Genomic DNA, 15081 nt, shown 5'->3' on the forward strand with positions numbered 1-15081 from the left:
AGGAAAGGGCCACCTGGCTTAGCTTGCTCACGCAGCAAGATGCTTGTACTATGTGAAGGACAGAAGGAGAGTCTTAACTGAACTGGATGCTTGGTATGTTTTTCTTTTAATTCCTCGGGAAGTATAATCTTCCTCGAGGCTTTCCACGGAGGAGTCCCCTTCCCCTATGGACTTAAGGCTCATGATACAATCAGGAACATAGCTCTGTATATTCCCTCTAGCACTCATGTCACAACCTTGAAACTACTCCATATCCACCCTTACCACTTCTCTCTTCACACGCACATCCCATCTGTCCCCTCAGAAAGTGACTTATCCCCACATCCCCCACCGACAGATGTACGAACAGGGATGGCTGTCTCCCACACAGAAACAGCTGCCTGTCATCCCTGCCCACATGCTGCTTCTTTCCACTGTCCGCTCCTAGTCACCACAAGGAGACACACACATGGCCCTGCACCAGCAAACATCTGCAGGGATGCCCAGATGTTCCAGCCCTTGCAAACACATTTCTCTGGCTGTGTCATAGCTACAAAGGAGTCCAGGCGGGCATAGATACCCCATGTTCTTCGCACTCGAACACAGCTCGGTTGCTCATGCTTTGATCCCCTTCCTGCAACAATCCAGCACTAATTGTACCCATCAATCCCTTTCTCTTTTCCCGGCCAGCTGGCAGGTTGATGTCACCGTTTGCTTTTTATTTTCTCAGCGATTAGGCGGGGAGGAAGTGGAGCGGTCAGAGGCCAGGGCATTACCCTGGGCCACGATGGTGGCAGTGGGCTGAGCAGGCTGCAGTCTGTGTTTTCAGCCCAGCTGAATCCCAGTGGCTGGGACCGCTGGCTGCAGTCATGCGTCTCCCCCTCATGGACAACCGCTTCACTGCCCCCACTGCCCACAACCTGCCGTGGTGGGAAGCTCACCGCCACCAGAGGAGAAAGGGGCTTTCCGCTGACTACAACCAGCTCCAAGCACCGCCAGGAAAAATTATCCAGCTAGAGAGCTTGAACTGGACTCTGCAGTGGGAAACCAGTGCATAAAGTAGGACAACGGGTTCCCAACACAGCCCACGGATGCACAAGCACTAACTGCCTGTTAGCTAAGTGTTTTACAGGCTACCTATTTTTTTGGCAGGAATTGATCCCTGGAATAAACCGGAAAGGGATCCATGAACTTTCATGTGACTGGTGCTACATAAGGTCTGGGCCCAGAGGCTTCAGCCTTCAAGCCTAGCGGTTTGGTGTGATCAGACTGTCTTCTCCCAGTGCAAGTGTTGCAGGATTACTCACAATCTTCTGATCAGCTATGGATGGAAATGACCACTTTCCTACCCAGTATAGGACAGTGCTTAAGAAGACACTGAAGCCCTAGGCAAGCCGGACAATTTGAAGATGTTTGTAGAACAGATTAGAAGAACAGACGTTGTCAATATATGTGATTGTTTTGAAGGGAAAGTCATTCTTAGTGTTTCTCTCTCACACCCAAGATGTATCCTATGTTTTCAAGCTTCAACCAGCTGCACATTACTCCAGTACTGCTTCAAGCCATAGAGAAAGCTAGTACTTTCTTGTTTTCTTTGACTGACATCTGTACTCCCTATGTGTACTTCAACCCAATGGCTGTTCATCCAACAGCCCTGTTAACTACCTAGTAGCCCTGTTAACTGGTCCTAGAGAAATCTCTCCACCATTTTGTGCCAGCAGTAGCATATTAAAGTTTTAAGGCATGAAAATAAGGTGCATTGATATGCCTCCAAATGAAGCTGGCATAAATATTTTAGTTAGACATCCTGGGATTTTCTCAAGATTATTCACTAGTTCTTTAGAAAAAGCCTGCAAAATCTCTAAAGGAGAGTCTGCCTGCTGTGCATGCCATGCAGAAGGCAAGCACATCTAGCATACGTTCAGTCCTATTGCTACCCACACACCAAACCATTTTCTCAGTTAGTCATCTTTCCCTACCCTCCTTCTCAATGCAAACATTCCTTCTTAGCACTCGCAAAACTCACTTCTGTTGTGTGTCTTACATAACTTATTTCAACACGGAGCATTGTGCCACAAATGCAGTGGACACGTGATTCTCCAGTCAGCCTCCGATAGTCATCTTACACATCAGCACAGATTCCTGGGTGCGTGTTTGTAACTTCCACACAGACATACGTCCCTTACAGCAACTCAGTACTCTTACATGCTTCTCACTGATTTCAGCTTCTTCCTGCAGACTGGCTGCGTCGTTCTCATCACATGCCTCCCTCTACAACTCTGCCAGTCATGTAAGCACAACACTCACTGAACACATCTGTCCCTGACCTGCACACAAACCCAACATCTCATATATCCGTGCACATATCATCACTGACTGTATGCATTTACCTGTGCCTCCTACTTGCTCTCCCCTTGCACTTAACTCCCAACCTGCTCTCATCCTCCTATGCATGCATGTACGGCCCCTTGCACACTTAGACAGACTTCCTTAAACTAAGAGGCAGATAACTACAGATGGCGTAAGTCTTCATAAACTTTTTCCCACTCCTCATCACTCTTCCCTCCCCCATAAGTTGTCTTCTTTCTCCCAGGCCCCATGCCCAGGTCTGTAATCCTTACCTGTAATTCCCTCATTTACTTTGAGCATGCTGTGTGCACAAATCTCCCTTATGAGACACAACTTTTCACTCCTTTCACCTTCCCTTCCACAGCCCTTGCAACCAGGCACAAACTGGCAGGTACTTTCCTTGCTAACACACCATCATATGTCAACCTACGCTAAGCTTTTCACCCATCGTAACATGAACTGTCATTCCCATTCACTTCCACATCATGCCCTACAGCTCCTAACTCCACTCACCTCCCCACACACTTCACACTTTACTTTTGACCTTAGTACAGCCATGTGGCTTATACAGCCCTGCAGGTAGTTATCCCTCCCATTCCTTCTCCTCCCACCCCTTTATATCTTTAGTCATTTCTCTGCTAGCACATTTGTTCCATTCCCTCTTGCTGCTTCAGTTAGCCAGTACCTACCACAGAGATATAAGCACATTTGTTATGTCTCTCTCAACAGAAAATTGCTCACACACATGTGAGTATGTGTTCTCCTCCTCCCCACCCCTCCCATTATTCCTTACTTTTCATTATTTTTCTCAACTGCTTCCGCTGTAACATATTGCCTGTTCTTCCCCTATGTTACCCCAACTGCCCAGTAAGGAGGCATCCTCTGATTCTGCTGGCCAAGCCACTCCTGCACCTTTGCACTACTTTCTCTGTTTGCCTACAAAGCGATACAAAACCAAATTTCCTCCCACCCTGTGATCTCTTTCCCTATACCTCCTTTAAGCCACCTTTTTCCCAGGCATCTTTACAGAAAACCCAGCTTTTAATTTCATCCTCATGCCTCCTACATTCTTCATTTTCCCCCATTCTCATGTTTCTCAAGACCTGCCACATCTTTATAGTCCTGTCACAGTTCACCCTGTCCCCATGATTTCCATTATCTTGCATTTCCTCACAGCACCTTCACATGGCTTTTTCCCCAGTCTGTCTCTCTCTTGCAACCAGGCAGCACATGTCTATAGCACTACTCCAGCAGGCTTCCAACCTCCTCTGAAATTTCTCTAAGCAACTACCCCCTCACATACCATTATGGGTCCCTATACCCTTTTCCCATCACCACACCCTGTCTCCATACAGCTCATTTTTTCCTCTGCATTCCTCTCCTCGGCATGTGTTTCCATCACCATGAAAGCTTTCTCTTTCATACTCTAACACCTTCCTTGCAAATACATCCTCATATCTATTTCTTGACAGAATCAGAGGTGTCTCCTTTAGACGCCCCCCACAAGCATCATGTAGCTGATTATTTTCCATACCTTTCTCCAAATAGACAATAGTTCACATTTTTCTTCCTCCTCCAAACATCCTTTGTGCTCTGTGCTTTCACCTTTCTCCTCCACTCCCACTCCATACCCTACCTTCCCCTTGCAGGGGGAATACAAGGGGATACAAGGACCCTAGCATCCTTGTATGTCCCTTTCATATCCTCACCCAGCCTCCAGTCTGCACCTCTTCCCATCCCTCTCAAGTGTTACTTCTCCTTCTGAGCTCCTAAACTTTTTTCCACCCACAAAGACCCTTTTTTTCCAGTTGACCTGCAGCAGTTCCCCTTTTAAGCTGACAACCCTTGTATGGCTTACCTGCTCTTATTACCCCAACACAGAACACTTAATACATAGCAGTTTATTTTTGGTATATAACATTTTCCCTCCAAACTCATTCTATCTTTCTATGTACCATTTAGTTCTTCGTTCCCTGGGGAAAAAAAAATAATAATCCTAAACCTACATGTATTGCATACCTCAACATATAGCACCCTTCTACACAAAGTGCTTCCCTCCTGGCTCTGCTGGTACATCCTCTTCTCCCCATATTTTGGGTCCATCACCTGCAATCACGTCTAGTTTTCCTCCCACCGCCAAGCTCACACACAGAGCTCCTGGTACTGACATGTGTATCTAAGATCAGTCTTTTTACTACAAGCAGCTGGAACCATGCCGAACTCTCTTCCATTCTCTACTGCTTTTGTCTGCCTTGCCACAAAATGAGGTTTTCTTTTTTTTATTATTAAGTTTTCCTTTTTCTTACATCTTATTTATAGGTGTTTCTTGCACCACTCCTCCACTTACAGGCTTGCACAGATCAGGTATTTCTGTGCCTAAGAATGTCTCTCCTATTTGCCTGGGTATTTTCCTGAAGGCATAATGTAAAGGCAAACTTTACATACCATTTGCACTCCTCATGCAACAAATCACATGAGCCTAAGAGCAAAGAGTGCTTTCTGAAAGGTTGTAGCTCATAACAATTGACTGGACCATATAGCACACATCCCTGTCTATTTAAAAAGGGGGGGGAAGCAACCCCCCTCACACACACACACTCATCTCTAAATAACTGGTTTTGCAATATAGGAACCAGAGAATGTGCGCATAGCAGCCCTATTCAATCCAAAATATCCATCTCTCCAGATACTGCATATTTATAGTTCAAGAGATAGGACCAACACAGAGCTTTCCCGTTTATTTTAATGAAGGATTAAGAACTGATCAGAAAACTATCTAAACCATTCAAGGACTTTTTCCCCTCTTGGCTAATAGCAGTTTGGTGTCTCCATAAGGACTCGCCAGTAACTGACGCTTTAAGCTGCATTTCAGCTGTTTAGACGGGAAACAGCTTTCTATTTTGCTCTCTATATGTGCGTCTGTGTTGATTAGTTGTGTGCCGCATTCCTAGAAGGCACTTACCAAACGCTGGAAATTGCAGCGTAAGAATAGTTTTCCTGCCATCCTAGCACAAAGTGAGTGTATCTTTTTCACCTAGACACAGATGTGTAAGGAATCCTTTGATCTCCAGTTCCTCCCAGAGAATTTAGTGTTTGGGTTTGAGGAGAATGGGGCTTGATTCAAAGGTCACGAATAGGGTTTCCAGTGTCTGGCACACACAAAAAAAGAAAGCTCCAGTGAAGTTAGTTACCTGAGATAGGCGAGGTCTAGAAATTGGGAATTTTGACTTTACTTGTCATGGGCTCTAACTTTCCCTGAGGGCAAGCATGCTACGTATGCTGAGGCTGGTTCTTGCAATCCACGCTCAAGATTTGCAACCCCTTTTGTTATATCTGAAGTTGCTGGTTTCCTTCTTAAAATAAAACCAAGAGTATCCTTTACTTTTGCCTCTTAAATCAGATTCCTTTAGCACCTCATATTTCTCCTCTGCTGTTTTCTTGCCAGGGACCTGAACAACAGCATGCAGAGCAGGAGGAGAGAGGAACCTCAGGACTGAAGCAAGCTATAGGGCAAGTAGGGGTGGGGGAAGGAGGAGGCACAATGGGAAAGGCAACAACATTTGGGACAGATCTACTGCTTACAAGACCCCCCCTCCTCCCCATTATACTTCTTTAAAGGACCCCTCTCCCCCCCCTCTCCTCCCCGCCCTCTTAGGACCCTATTAGAAAACGTCAAATTTCTCTTACCGTGGTAGGAGTAACCATGGCATCCGTGTGAATGTTTCCAGAAAAGTCGACATGAAGAGAAAGGTGGATGTAAATATGTTCATTCAAAGTCCCAAAGTTGGTCTGCTTGGGTTGTGCAGAGTTGCTCTATGGGAGAGGAGCCTTAAACTCTGAGTCCCGTGAACATAATCTGCTCGATTATAACAAACCAGCTCAGCCAGATGGCTCTGTGCTCTGCAGATTAACCCCTTTATTGCCACACTCTGCTTTCCCTACCTACCATTTATAATAAACTTGCCTGGTTGGGGAATTTCAGAGAATGAGGCATTTTTTTTGAAAATGACAAAACCGTCATAAAGGTCATTTTTTCCCCTGTGTGCTCTAAAAAAACCGTCATGTGCCTATTTTTTTTTTTAATCCAATTGACTGTTTTATTCCTCTTCCTGGCAAAATCTTTTCATATTATTAAGAACAGTATTAGCACCAGGGAACATTTTAGAGAATTCTTTTGTTAAATCATAACTATCTCTTCCGGACTGCGATTCTCAGAAGACAAGTATTTTATTGCAGGAATGTCTCTGTGTTTGCACTCTAATGGTCCATCTACTCGCCCCCCACCCTTTCCCCCATACTCTCTGTCTCCCACACGCACACTCACACACATGCACACGCACACCCTTTGGTCAAACTGCCAGCATGTGTTGTTATTCTTACCCATATTCAGAAGTCATTATAGGACATGTAAAACAGGTGAAATAGAGAGACAGAACTAGAATGCCACAAGCCTCTGCTCTCTCCCTCTGGCTCCTCTTTTTTATTTTATATTTTTTATTACTTCCAAATCTTACAGAAATTTATTTCTTTGGACAGCATTTCTGTCAACCAAGTCACCTCCCATGACACAAAAATAAGTGTTGGGAGAAATATCCACTGTTAAGAACAGACCTTAGGATGGATTTGTGTCCAGATATTTGTGTCCAGATTCTGTTTTGATTTGCAGATTAGTCCATTAAGTAAAGGATGGAGAGTGCCAAAAACATGGAAAGTTCATCAGCAACCAGCAGTGACTGGTTTCCAAACTTTTTATTTAGAGTGATTGCTCACAGAGATGGCTGATAAATTTAGCTGCATGCCTCTAAGTCTCCCTCTAAATTTACATGCTTAAGTCATCTTTCTTTTCTATTTGATTCAAGCATAATTGAGCAAGTCATAACCGTAAGAACGTGGTCATATAAGATATGATACAACACTTCAAATCTTAAGAGTCACCAGATTGTTTCCTTAAAGAATACTTCCTTTACTAGCTCATGAAGTTTTTTCTTTTGTTATTTAATCAAGGAATTTTTCCTCTTTCCCGTCCCTGTGCAAGGATGATTAGCCGTCTCACGCTGTCAAAGCATTGTACAATCTTCTTTAAGACATTTTAATCTACCTAGATAGTTGTCACAGTTTTATTGAAATATTTTCCACTGTGGATTGAAACACGGTTGGTGGTGTTTGTTGTGGTTGTCCTTTATCTGACTTTTTTCAACCATAAAATAATCCTATTTAGGGAACTCTGAACTCTACAAATTGTATCTGTCTCATAAATTCTGCCTGAGTCGCTTATTCCCTCTAACTGCCCAGATGCAGAAGGAAAGAGTCATCTTCCACTGTTGCCTCCTAAGAATTTTCTGCTAAAACTTGCTGCTTTACCAATCAAAAAAACACTCAAACCTTGAATAACTCTAGAGCCTTTTTGTCTTCCCCATTTGGCTGAATGCAGTTTCCATCCTTTTTAGAGCTCTTTCAGCCAAAAGGAGGGAATCAGAACTAAATCCTGTCCACCCCAGCCCCAGCACTGTAGTCAGACCTGAGAAATGCCTAAAATATGACTCAGCTTTTAATGTCCTGAAGTAGACAAACAGTGCTAGGAACAGAAAATTCTCCTGTGGCTGGCGAATGCTCCCCCAGAGGTAGGCAAAGGGTTAAGCAACTGAAGGCAGCCCTAGCCCGGGAACCTCACGTTTGCAGCTAGCCCAGCAAAAAAAGAAGGAAAATAAGTAGGCTACAAGTAAATGTCCTAGGCAGAGGGGCTGCCTACCTCTCTCTGATGGGAGGCACACCTATCAGAGCCAGGCAGTTTGCACAAGTTGAGGGGTTTTGCCCTGTACTTGTGTCTGGGTCTGTGGGCAATCAGACGCCTTGTAATTTGAGATGTGACACCTTAATCTTGCCAAATATGTGTGCGCTGTAAAAAGCATTGTAGTCAGGGTGTTTTCGCACCTATAGAAAAAGGAGACACGTTTGGTCCTTGCAGTTTTCCAACCTTTCCTCTAAAAACATTTCTGTTGTTCTGAAGCTGTTTTTTTCTAGATATTTTTACATCTTCATCTGTTATTTTGGGTATGTGGTTTTTTTTTTAATGCTAACCCTTAGCACAAGTGGATTTTTTTTACACTTTAAACATGTTTCTGAATTTTTTATGAGAAACAATAAAGCTCCCAAATGGTCACCTTATTTTACATGTAGTCCTTGGATCTGAGGTTCTGACATGGCAAAAAAAAAATTGTAACTTTGAACAAGTCTCTGTTCTGTCTTGAAGATTTGAAATATTGCTCAAAGCGTGCTGTAGAAAGTAATCTTTAAATTCTGGAATTACTAGACATTGATCTGATTAATTAGGCACTTGATCAGACTTCAAAATATGTAACATTTTATATACTTTGAAGACATGTATTTTTCTCTACATATTAACAGATGCCACTATAATTGCGTTTGATGTTAAAAAATTGAATATTTATAGAGAAGATATGCATATGAATATGTAAATGGATGAAAATTTTATTGGGTTTAATGTATGCCTTGGGTCATTATAAAAGCAGGGAGTTGGTTTTCCTCATTAACCGTTAGCTTTTGCAACAGCACCACTTTGTGGTTGAAGTCCCGAATAGATACTGAAAGGGGGAATGTCTGTAAGGACATCACATGCGCTTCAGAAAGTTTGCGCTATTCCCATGATGGTTTTGATACACAATGACAAACACACTTACCTGCGATGGAAATATGTTCCAGCCATATGGTCCTCCATTTATGAAATGGTAGTTTCGAAGTAAAGACAAAGAAGAAGAAGTGGAAGCAGAAGATTAACTCTGAACATTTTGTCTAACTAAGAACTTCAATTCAGGAGGCTGTTCGCCTTTCAAATGTCAAAATCACTTTTTTCCGAGTTTTCAGAATTTAATAAAGGGTCTGACAACATCTCTAGAAAAGATTTTTCCTTGACATGTATCGTAAACATTTTGTTAAAAGTAAAAATGAACCCAAGCATGGTTTTCTTTAATTGGTAGAAATGGTGGTGAGAAAGAATAGGTTATTTTAGAAATTATTGATTTAAACATTATTTAAATATTATTTCAAGAATACTAATGGTACCATTTCAGAGCTGAAAGAATTGCTGAAACCTCATTGACATTGGCCTTCCATACACTTGCATTAGTGCTGGACTTGAGCCATCATGTATGCTCAGATTTGAGTTTTCCTTACATTCTTGCACCCAGGCTAGAGAACTGAGGAGTATTAAAGAGAAATTCCAAGCAAGATTCACAAACAAAGTCAAATTTGGTTCTGATACACATTTCTTGGAAAGTTGTCTTCTGCAGTTTTTCCTCTTTCTTTAAAAAATAATCTGATAAATTCTTAAAATAATTACAACAGCTCATAACAATTAACATGGTAGATCAAAGATGACACAGTGAAAAACTTGTACCCAGAGCTGTAGACATGCCAAGAGTAGGATGGAAAAAATGCAGGGCAATAACCATGAATTCAGGTCACACCCTGAAAGCCATTGCTCTTCAGAGCTATTCCTAAAAGGAATACACTTTACAGAGTTAGCTTTTATGTAGTTCACCTGTAAACCTATTTTCTTGATGGAGAATTAGCAAAGTGAGATGAAATGGGATTATAAATGTAGTATTAATTAAAATAATAAGTAACACTATTTTGTACCTACTAAGTACAACTACTAGCACTTTCTCATGTAAAATATTTTACACACACACAACATCATAGCAGTATTCAGCCAAAGATTTTAAATGTTTTACAAATACTTTTCATTTCTAAGTTTCCCTGTTTAATGAAATGTAGGGATCTGTACTCCTATTTCAAAATAGAGCTATATATTAAGTAATATACAAATGGGGACTTCCACTTGCTAATATATAGCTATGTTTTGGCAATAGGGTTATGGATCATTACAAATCTTCTCTACTATACTGATGTGTTGCATCACTTATGAGTTTAGCACATATTTTGGGCTTGTGTAATATTTGTCTTTTTCTGATGGTATCTAATTTTCCCGGAGACAGTCTTTATTGCAGGAATAATTAAGAATTGTTGCAGCAGAACAAGGTTAGTTGATGATAGGCACCATTTCTGGAAACAAAAAAAACCTTCTTTGTAACAATAGGCATACTTTTAGCCTCTACTCATTTGTTATGATTTCCAAATTAGTTGAACAGAACTCGCACGACTATCTGCAAAAAAGTAATTTCTTTTACTTACACAAATGCTAAGAAAAAAAGTCAAATTAAAGCTACATGAAGAAGTTTGGTTCCAGTACTTATGCTGGAACTGGGAAGAGGTACCTTCAGTTTTTAATGATCCTAGATGAGGAAGATATTTGAAATCACAGCGCCATTCTTTTGCAAGGAAGATAAATTCCGCACTGGGACATATAAAGAGGTGCCTAGCCTGCAAGATACATAAAGTACTCTGGTAAGACATCAGCTGGGATGTAAGATCCAGTTCTGACCAAGTTCAAGTCAGAGAAGACCTGGAAAATGACAGAAGCAATGATTAAATGTGTAATATAGTTTAAAACATAACTTACGATGAAAAATTGGAATTGCTTACCAAAGAAGAGAACTTGCAAGGTGTTACAATTGAATACTTCAAGCTCATAAAAAGCTTCTGCACAGAAGATACCAGCCCACAACCTGAATGACTGGGACAAGAATTGGTAAGTTGCAGCAAGACGGGTTCAAGTTAGACATGAGGAAAAACTGGAGAGCCCAAGGTCCAGAATTGGTTGCCTGGGGCTGCTGTGATATCTGCCTCATTGAAGGTCCACACCAACAGGGTAAAGACATCTGTCAGGACCCACAAGGCTGTAACTGATCCTGCACTGGGGCAAGGGAAGGTCTAGGTAGTCTCTCTCAGCTCATCTTTCCCATGACTGTATGACTTACATCATCTTTGAAAACAAGTATTTTCTGGAACATCATGTACTTAGTGCTCTGACCTAGCTTTTGAAGAAAACTCCCCAGTGAAATCCTTCAGGAAGTTTCTTTTAGATATCCATGTGCCTTGGTTTGGCACACTAAGGGACTTTATCACTAGGGGAATTGACTGCTACACACAGCAGAGCTGCTTACTAAAAGACCAGCACACACTAAAATTTCTCCAGCAGGGAGGTAAACCTCAGTATTGTTTTTCTCTCCTGGACTGATGCTTCTGTATCTTTGAGGTCCAGTGGAACTACACTATCTGAAGCAAGTTGAAAGAGAATGAAGGAAAGGGAGAAGACAAATATATTTTTTTCAAAATAAAAAATAAAAATATCTACCACTAAGTCAAGCAGTTCCAAAGGGAGGGGCCTCAGAGCATTGGTGGTTTGCCAACATGGCATCAGCTGTGTCTGTTAAACCCAAGCACATAACCCATCACTGAAATGAAAGGCACAGTTCCACACAATATATCTGATAATACTCCAGCCACAGGGAAATGTGTCCTGACTTTTGTGTTTACATTCCTAAACTTAGTGTCAAATATAGGTGTTCTTCTCATTTGTCTGTTTCCCCTACTGGAAGAAATAGAAAATAAGGCAAAACAAAGAAAGGAAGGTAAAATACTAAAATGCTCCATGAAAAGAAATGCTCCCCAACCTTGCTCACTTGCTTGCAAGCAGCAACAAAAGTTAGTGTAATGATGGAAATACATTTGGGCAATGACATTTTTTCATAAACTAATTTAGTTAAGGTTCTTCTTTTTGTTCTGAGATTACATTTGCTAGAACAGAAAAAGTCTTGATTCAAAGTACAGCTGACAAGGTGTGTTTAATAGCAGAAGTTGGCTTTTGAAGTCAGTGGGACATTTCTCATTACTAGCTTGTATACACTGTAGTTAGTATTTGTGTGTTCTGACCTTACAAGGCACTTTTTTTGAATTAAATCAATTTTTATTCAGACTTTTTATCTGATGTATTCTGATGTCCATTTGGCTAAGCTTCTACATTTTAATTCTCTAAAAGCTTAGTGTGAAATCACATCTGCTGGAGGAGGGGCAGGGCAGCAAACATGGCATGGATCAACTTTCAGGCAGCCTAAAACTGAAAGTCCTGTTTGAGCTAATGCAGATGTACAGGCAGGGGGTTTTAAACAATTCTAGGCCAAACTATGCTCTCTGTCAATCCTGGCCTATCTTTTTAAAAAAATAGATATTTCCCAAACTAGGCAGTACACTAATCTAGCTGCCTAAGTACTCTTTCAGGGTCTATAGACAAAACATTTAATGCACCTGCCTATAGTATTAACTTTAAGCTCACTGTGGTTGTCTGCACTAGTGAACTGTTAGGAAGCTCCCAGCTTGAACTTGGACTGTTTCAAATGATGGTCTCCCCAGCAGCTGCCAGGCAGGTCTGGCAGCTGGACCGTTCCAGGCCCATCCCCAGCAGGCAGTCTGTGTGCCCCTACCCTCTTGTAGGCAGGTTGTTAGCACGGACGTGGGTTGCTCCATGCCTGTTGGCCTCGGTGCCCAGGAACACTTAGTTTATTAGTATTAGATGTAAGCAGTGATTTCAACAGGGTCTTCCATGCACTGTAGGAGCAGGACCCCAGCGTGAATTCGTTAGGGTGCACTATTGGAAGAGTGCCAACTGAGCAAGTGGCATGGGCTTAAGTGGAAACACACAAGTCCAGAGCCTGCTCTCAAACTCAGATTGGCTCTCTGTATGGAAAGCAAGCTTGCAAAGGCAGCTTCTAGCATAGCCACAGATTGCCCCCTGGAACATGTGGGGCTCCAAGGACCAGAGCCTGGAGGCATCATGCAGTGCTGAGTTCAGGTAAGGTATATACTGTTGGTTTGCATGCAGCGTGAGACACCCATGAAGACAGCTGATCAAAGATGCCCTACACTTACAGTCAAGACCACTCCTTAGGAACTGTGTGAACAGGCAGCAGGGTTTTTTGCATGCTCAGAGCCTTTTTTGATCTCAGTTCAAAGGAGGAGACTACCTTTTTTTCATTGCCATGTGTCTCATTTTTAACCAAGTAAATGGACAAATGTTTTTCACCCAGAATCCATCCTTCCCCACTTCTATTTGGAAGGAGAGGAAGGAAAATTTCAGCCTGTAAGAAATCAGGGGGAAGAAGGAAAGAAGCAAAGGCATAGAGGATTTTAAAATTATCGTTTCTTCTCAGTCTGAACACTTTATGGCATGGCATTGCTAGGCTTTTGACCCCAGCTCTCATCGTAGGAGGAGGGGGAAAAAAAAGACATTGAATGGAAAAATCCAGCATGTTCTTTTGATTGAATAGTACTACTGACAGTTGGGGCTGATTGTGCTTCAGGCTGCCCATGACAGAAGTTAAGTTTAAGTTAAGAAGTTCCTAGTTTATAACTAACTCTCCTCTCTGCCCTCTAAGGCAGCTCATGCCAAATACTGTTCTGTTACATCATCATGGCAAATCTCTCTTCCCAAATATCGATGTTTAACCCACGCCTGTGATTGTATAAAGGATTCCTACTCACATGTTTTGTTGCCTGTCATGTGTCTTATTCCAGTTCTGCAGTTGAGCCATTTCTTTATCAAGCACCACGAGGACCAGAATAGCAACTGAGGTTAATGCCCTGCAAGGAAGGAAAATTAAGAAACCACGTGTCGAGCAGAGGACAACAGAGAGTGTTTATTACAGCAAGATGGGCATGGTCACACAATTGTCCATGACTGGCAAAGCCTAATGCATGAGTCACGCAAGCTTGGTCACACAAGTAACAATAGGAAACTTTATGGGGCTTTACAACTGTTACGAGGTTATGGCATGTATATTCTCTCTAATGCTGTGTTTGATTTTCATCTTTGCATTAATGTTTAATTCAATGCTTTTTCTCCTTGCTGAGAAGTTCCTTCTGAAGGTAATTCCCCATTATGGATGGCTTCTCTCCGTAGCCAGCTGTGTTTGTTAAAGACAGGCTCTATCCCAGCAGACTTTGCTTTTAATATAAAGCAAGACATCATTATGTTGTATAATGGCTTGAAATGTGAGTAAGTATTTGCAATCTAAAGGTATTAAGGACAGTTTTCATGACACTGTTTATAGTCTAAGTATGCATCTTGGCTTTCCCTTAATTATCATGGTCTCTGCCTAAACATTATGAAGTGAATAAGATGAAACCTTTATCCTGAGAGCAAATAAAACTTTTTTGCATGGCTAGTTCTACTGAAATTAGAGATTATTCTTGCAGCAAGGCACTAGTCAGTGCTGCAGTCAGAATGCAGCTGATAAAGACAAATATTTTCACTGCCATCAATGCCAAACAAAACAAAACTCCAGGAATCCCTGATTTCTTTATGGAAACATGTCTATACTGGGTTAGGCCCAGTATGTTAAACAAATAATCACACATGTAAATTTGTTGATACCAAACTCCATATCATCAGTGATTAGCTCGCTTTCTCCATCGTATCTTGATACCTTCCCTGTATCTTCCCTTAACTTTTTGCAACCTTCCCCCTTCTTCCATACAAGACTTCTATCTTTTGAAATATCTCAGGAAAGGAATGGATGTTGTACTGTATCTAAAAAGGTAACAGATCTGGGTTCTGACTGAGCACATGAATAAATTTCAGAAAATCCTCCTAAAAATGCCCAGCAAGAACCAAAACATTTCCTAGCATGCAACGCAGCTCAAAGTCTTACCCCGCCCCCCAGGCTTTAGTCCTGTGATGTGATACCTACAGCAAGTTGTAATTGTTTCACTTGGAAAAAATAACCATGCAACATGCCTTACTCCATACTGAGAGAAATGCCACATGTCATTTCTGTT

The 15081-nt window shown here is 41.8% G+C and overlaps 1 protein-coding gene across 1 annotated transcript in view; it reads right to left on the minus strand.

Annotated features, from left to right (window-relative positions):
* NTF3 (neurotrophin 3) overlaps positions 1-6135 on the minus strand; it is a 52829-nt gene extending 46694 nt beyond the window's left edge. Inside the window, exon 1 of the mRNA XM_076328787.1 lies at positions 6016-6135. Within this exon, the coding sequence (XP_076184902.1) occupies positions 6016-6033 (18 nt within the window). The 5' untranslated portion in view covers positions 6034-6135. The remainder of the gene's footprint in view (positions 1-6015) is intronic.
* Positions 6136-15081: the final 8946 nt, after the last annotated feature.

Source organism: Aptenodytes patagonicus, chromosome 1 (genome assembly GCF_965638725.1).
Source record: "Aptenodytes patagonicus chromosome 1, bAptPat1.pri.cur, whole genome shotgun sequence".
NCBI classification, from domain to species: domain Eukaryota; kingdom Metazoa; phylum Chordata; class Aves; order Sphenisciformes; family Spheniscidae; genus Aptenodytes; species Aptenodytes patagonicus.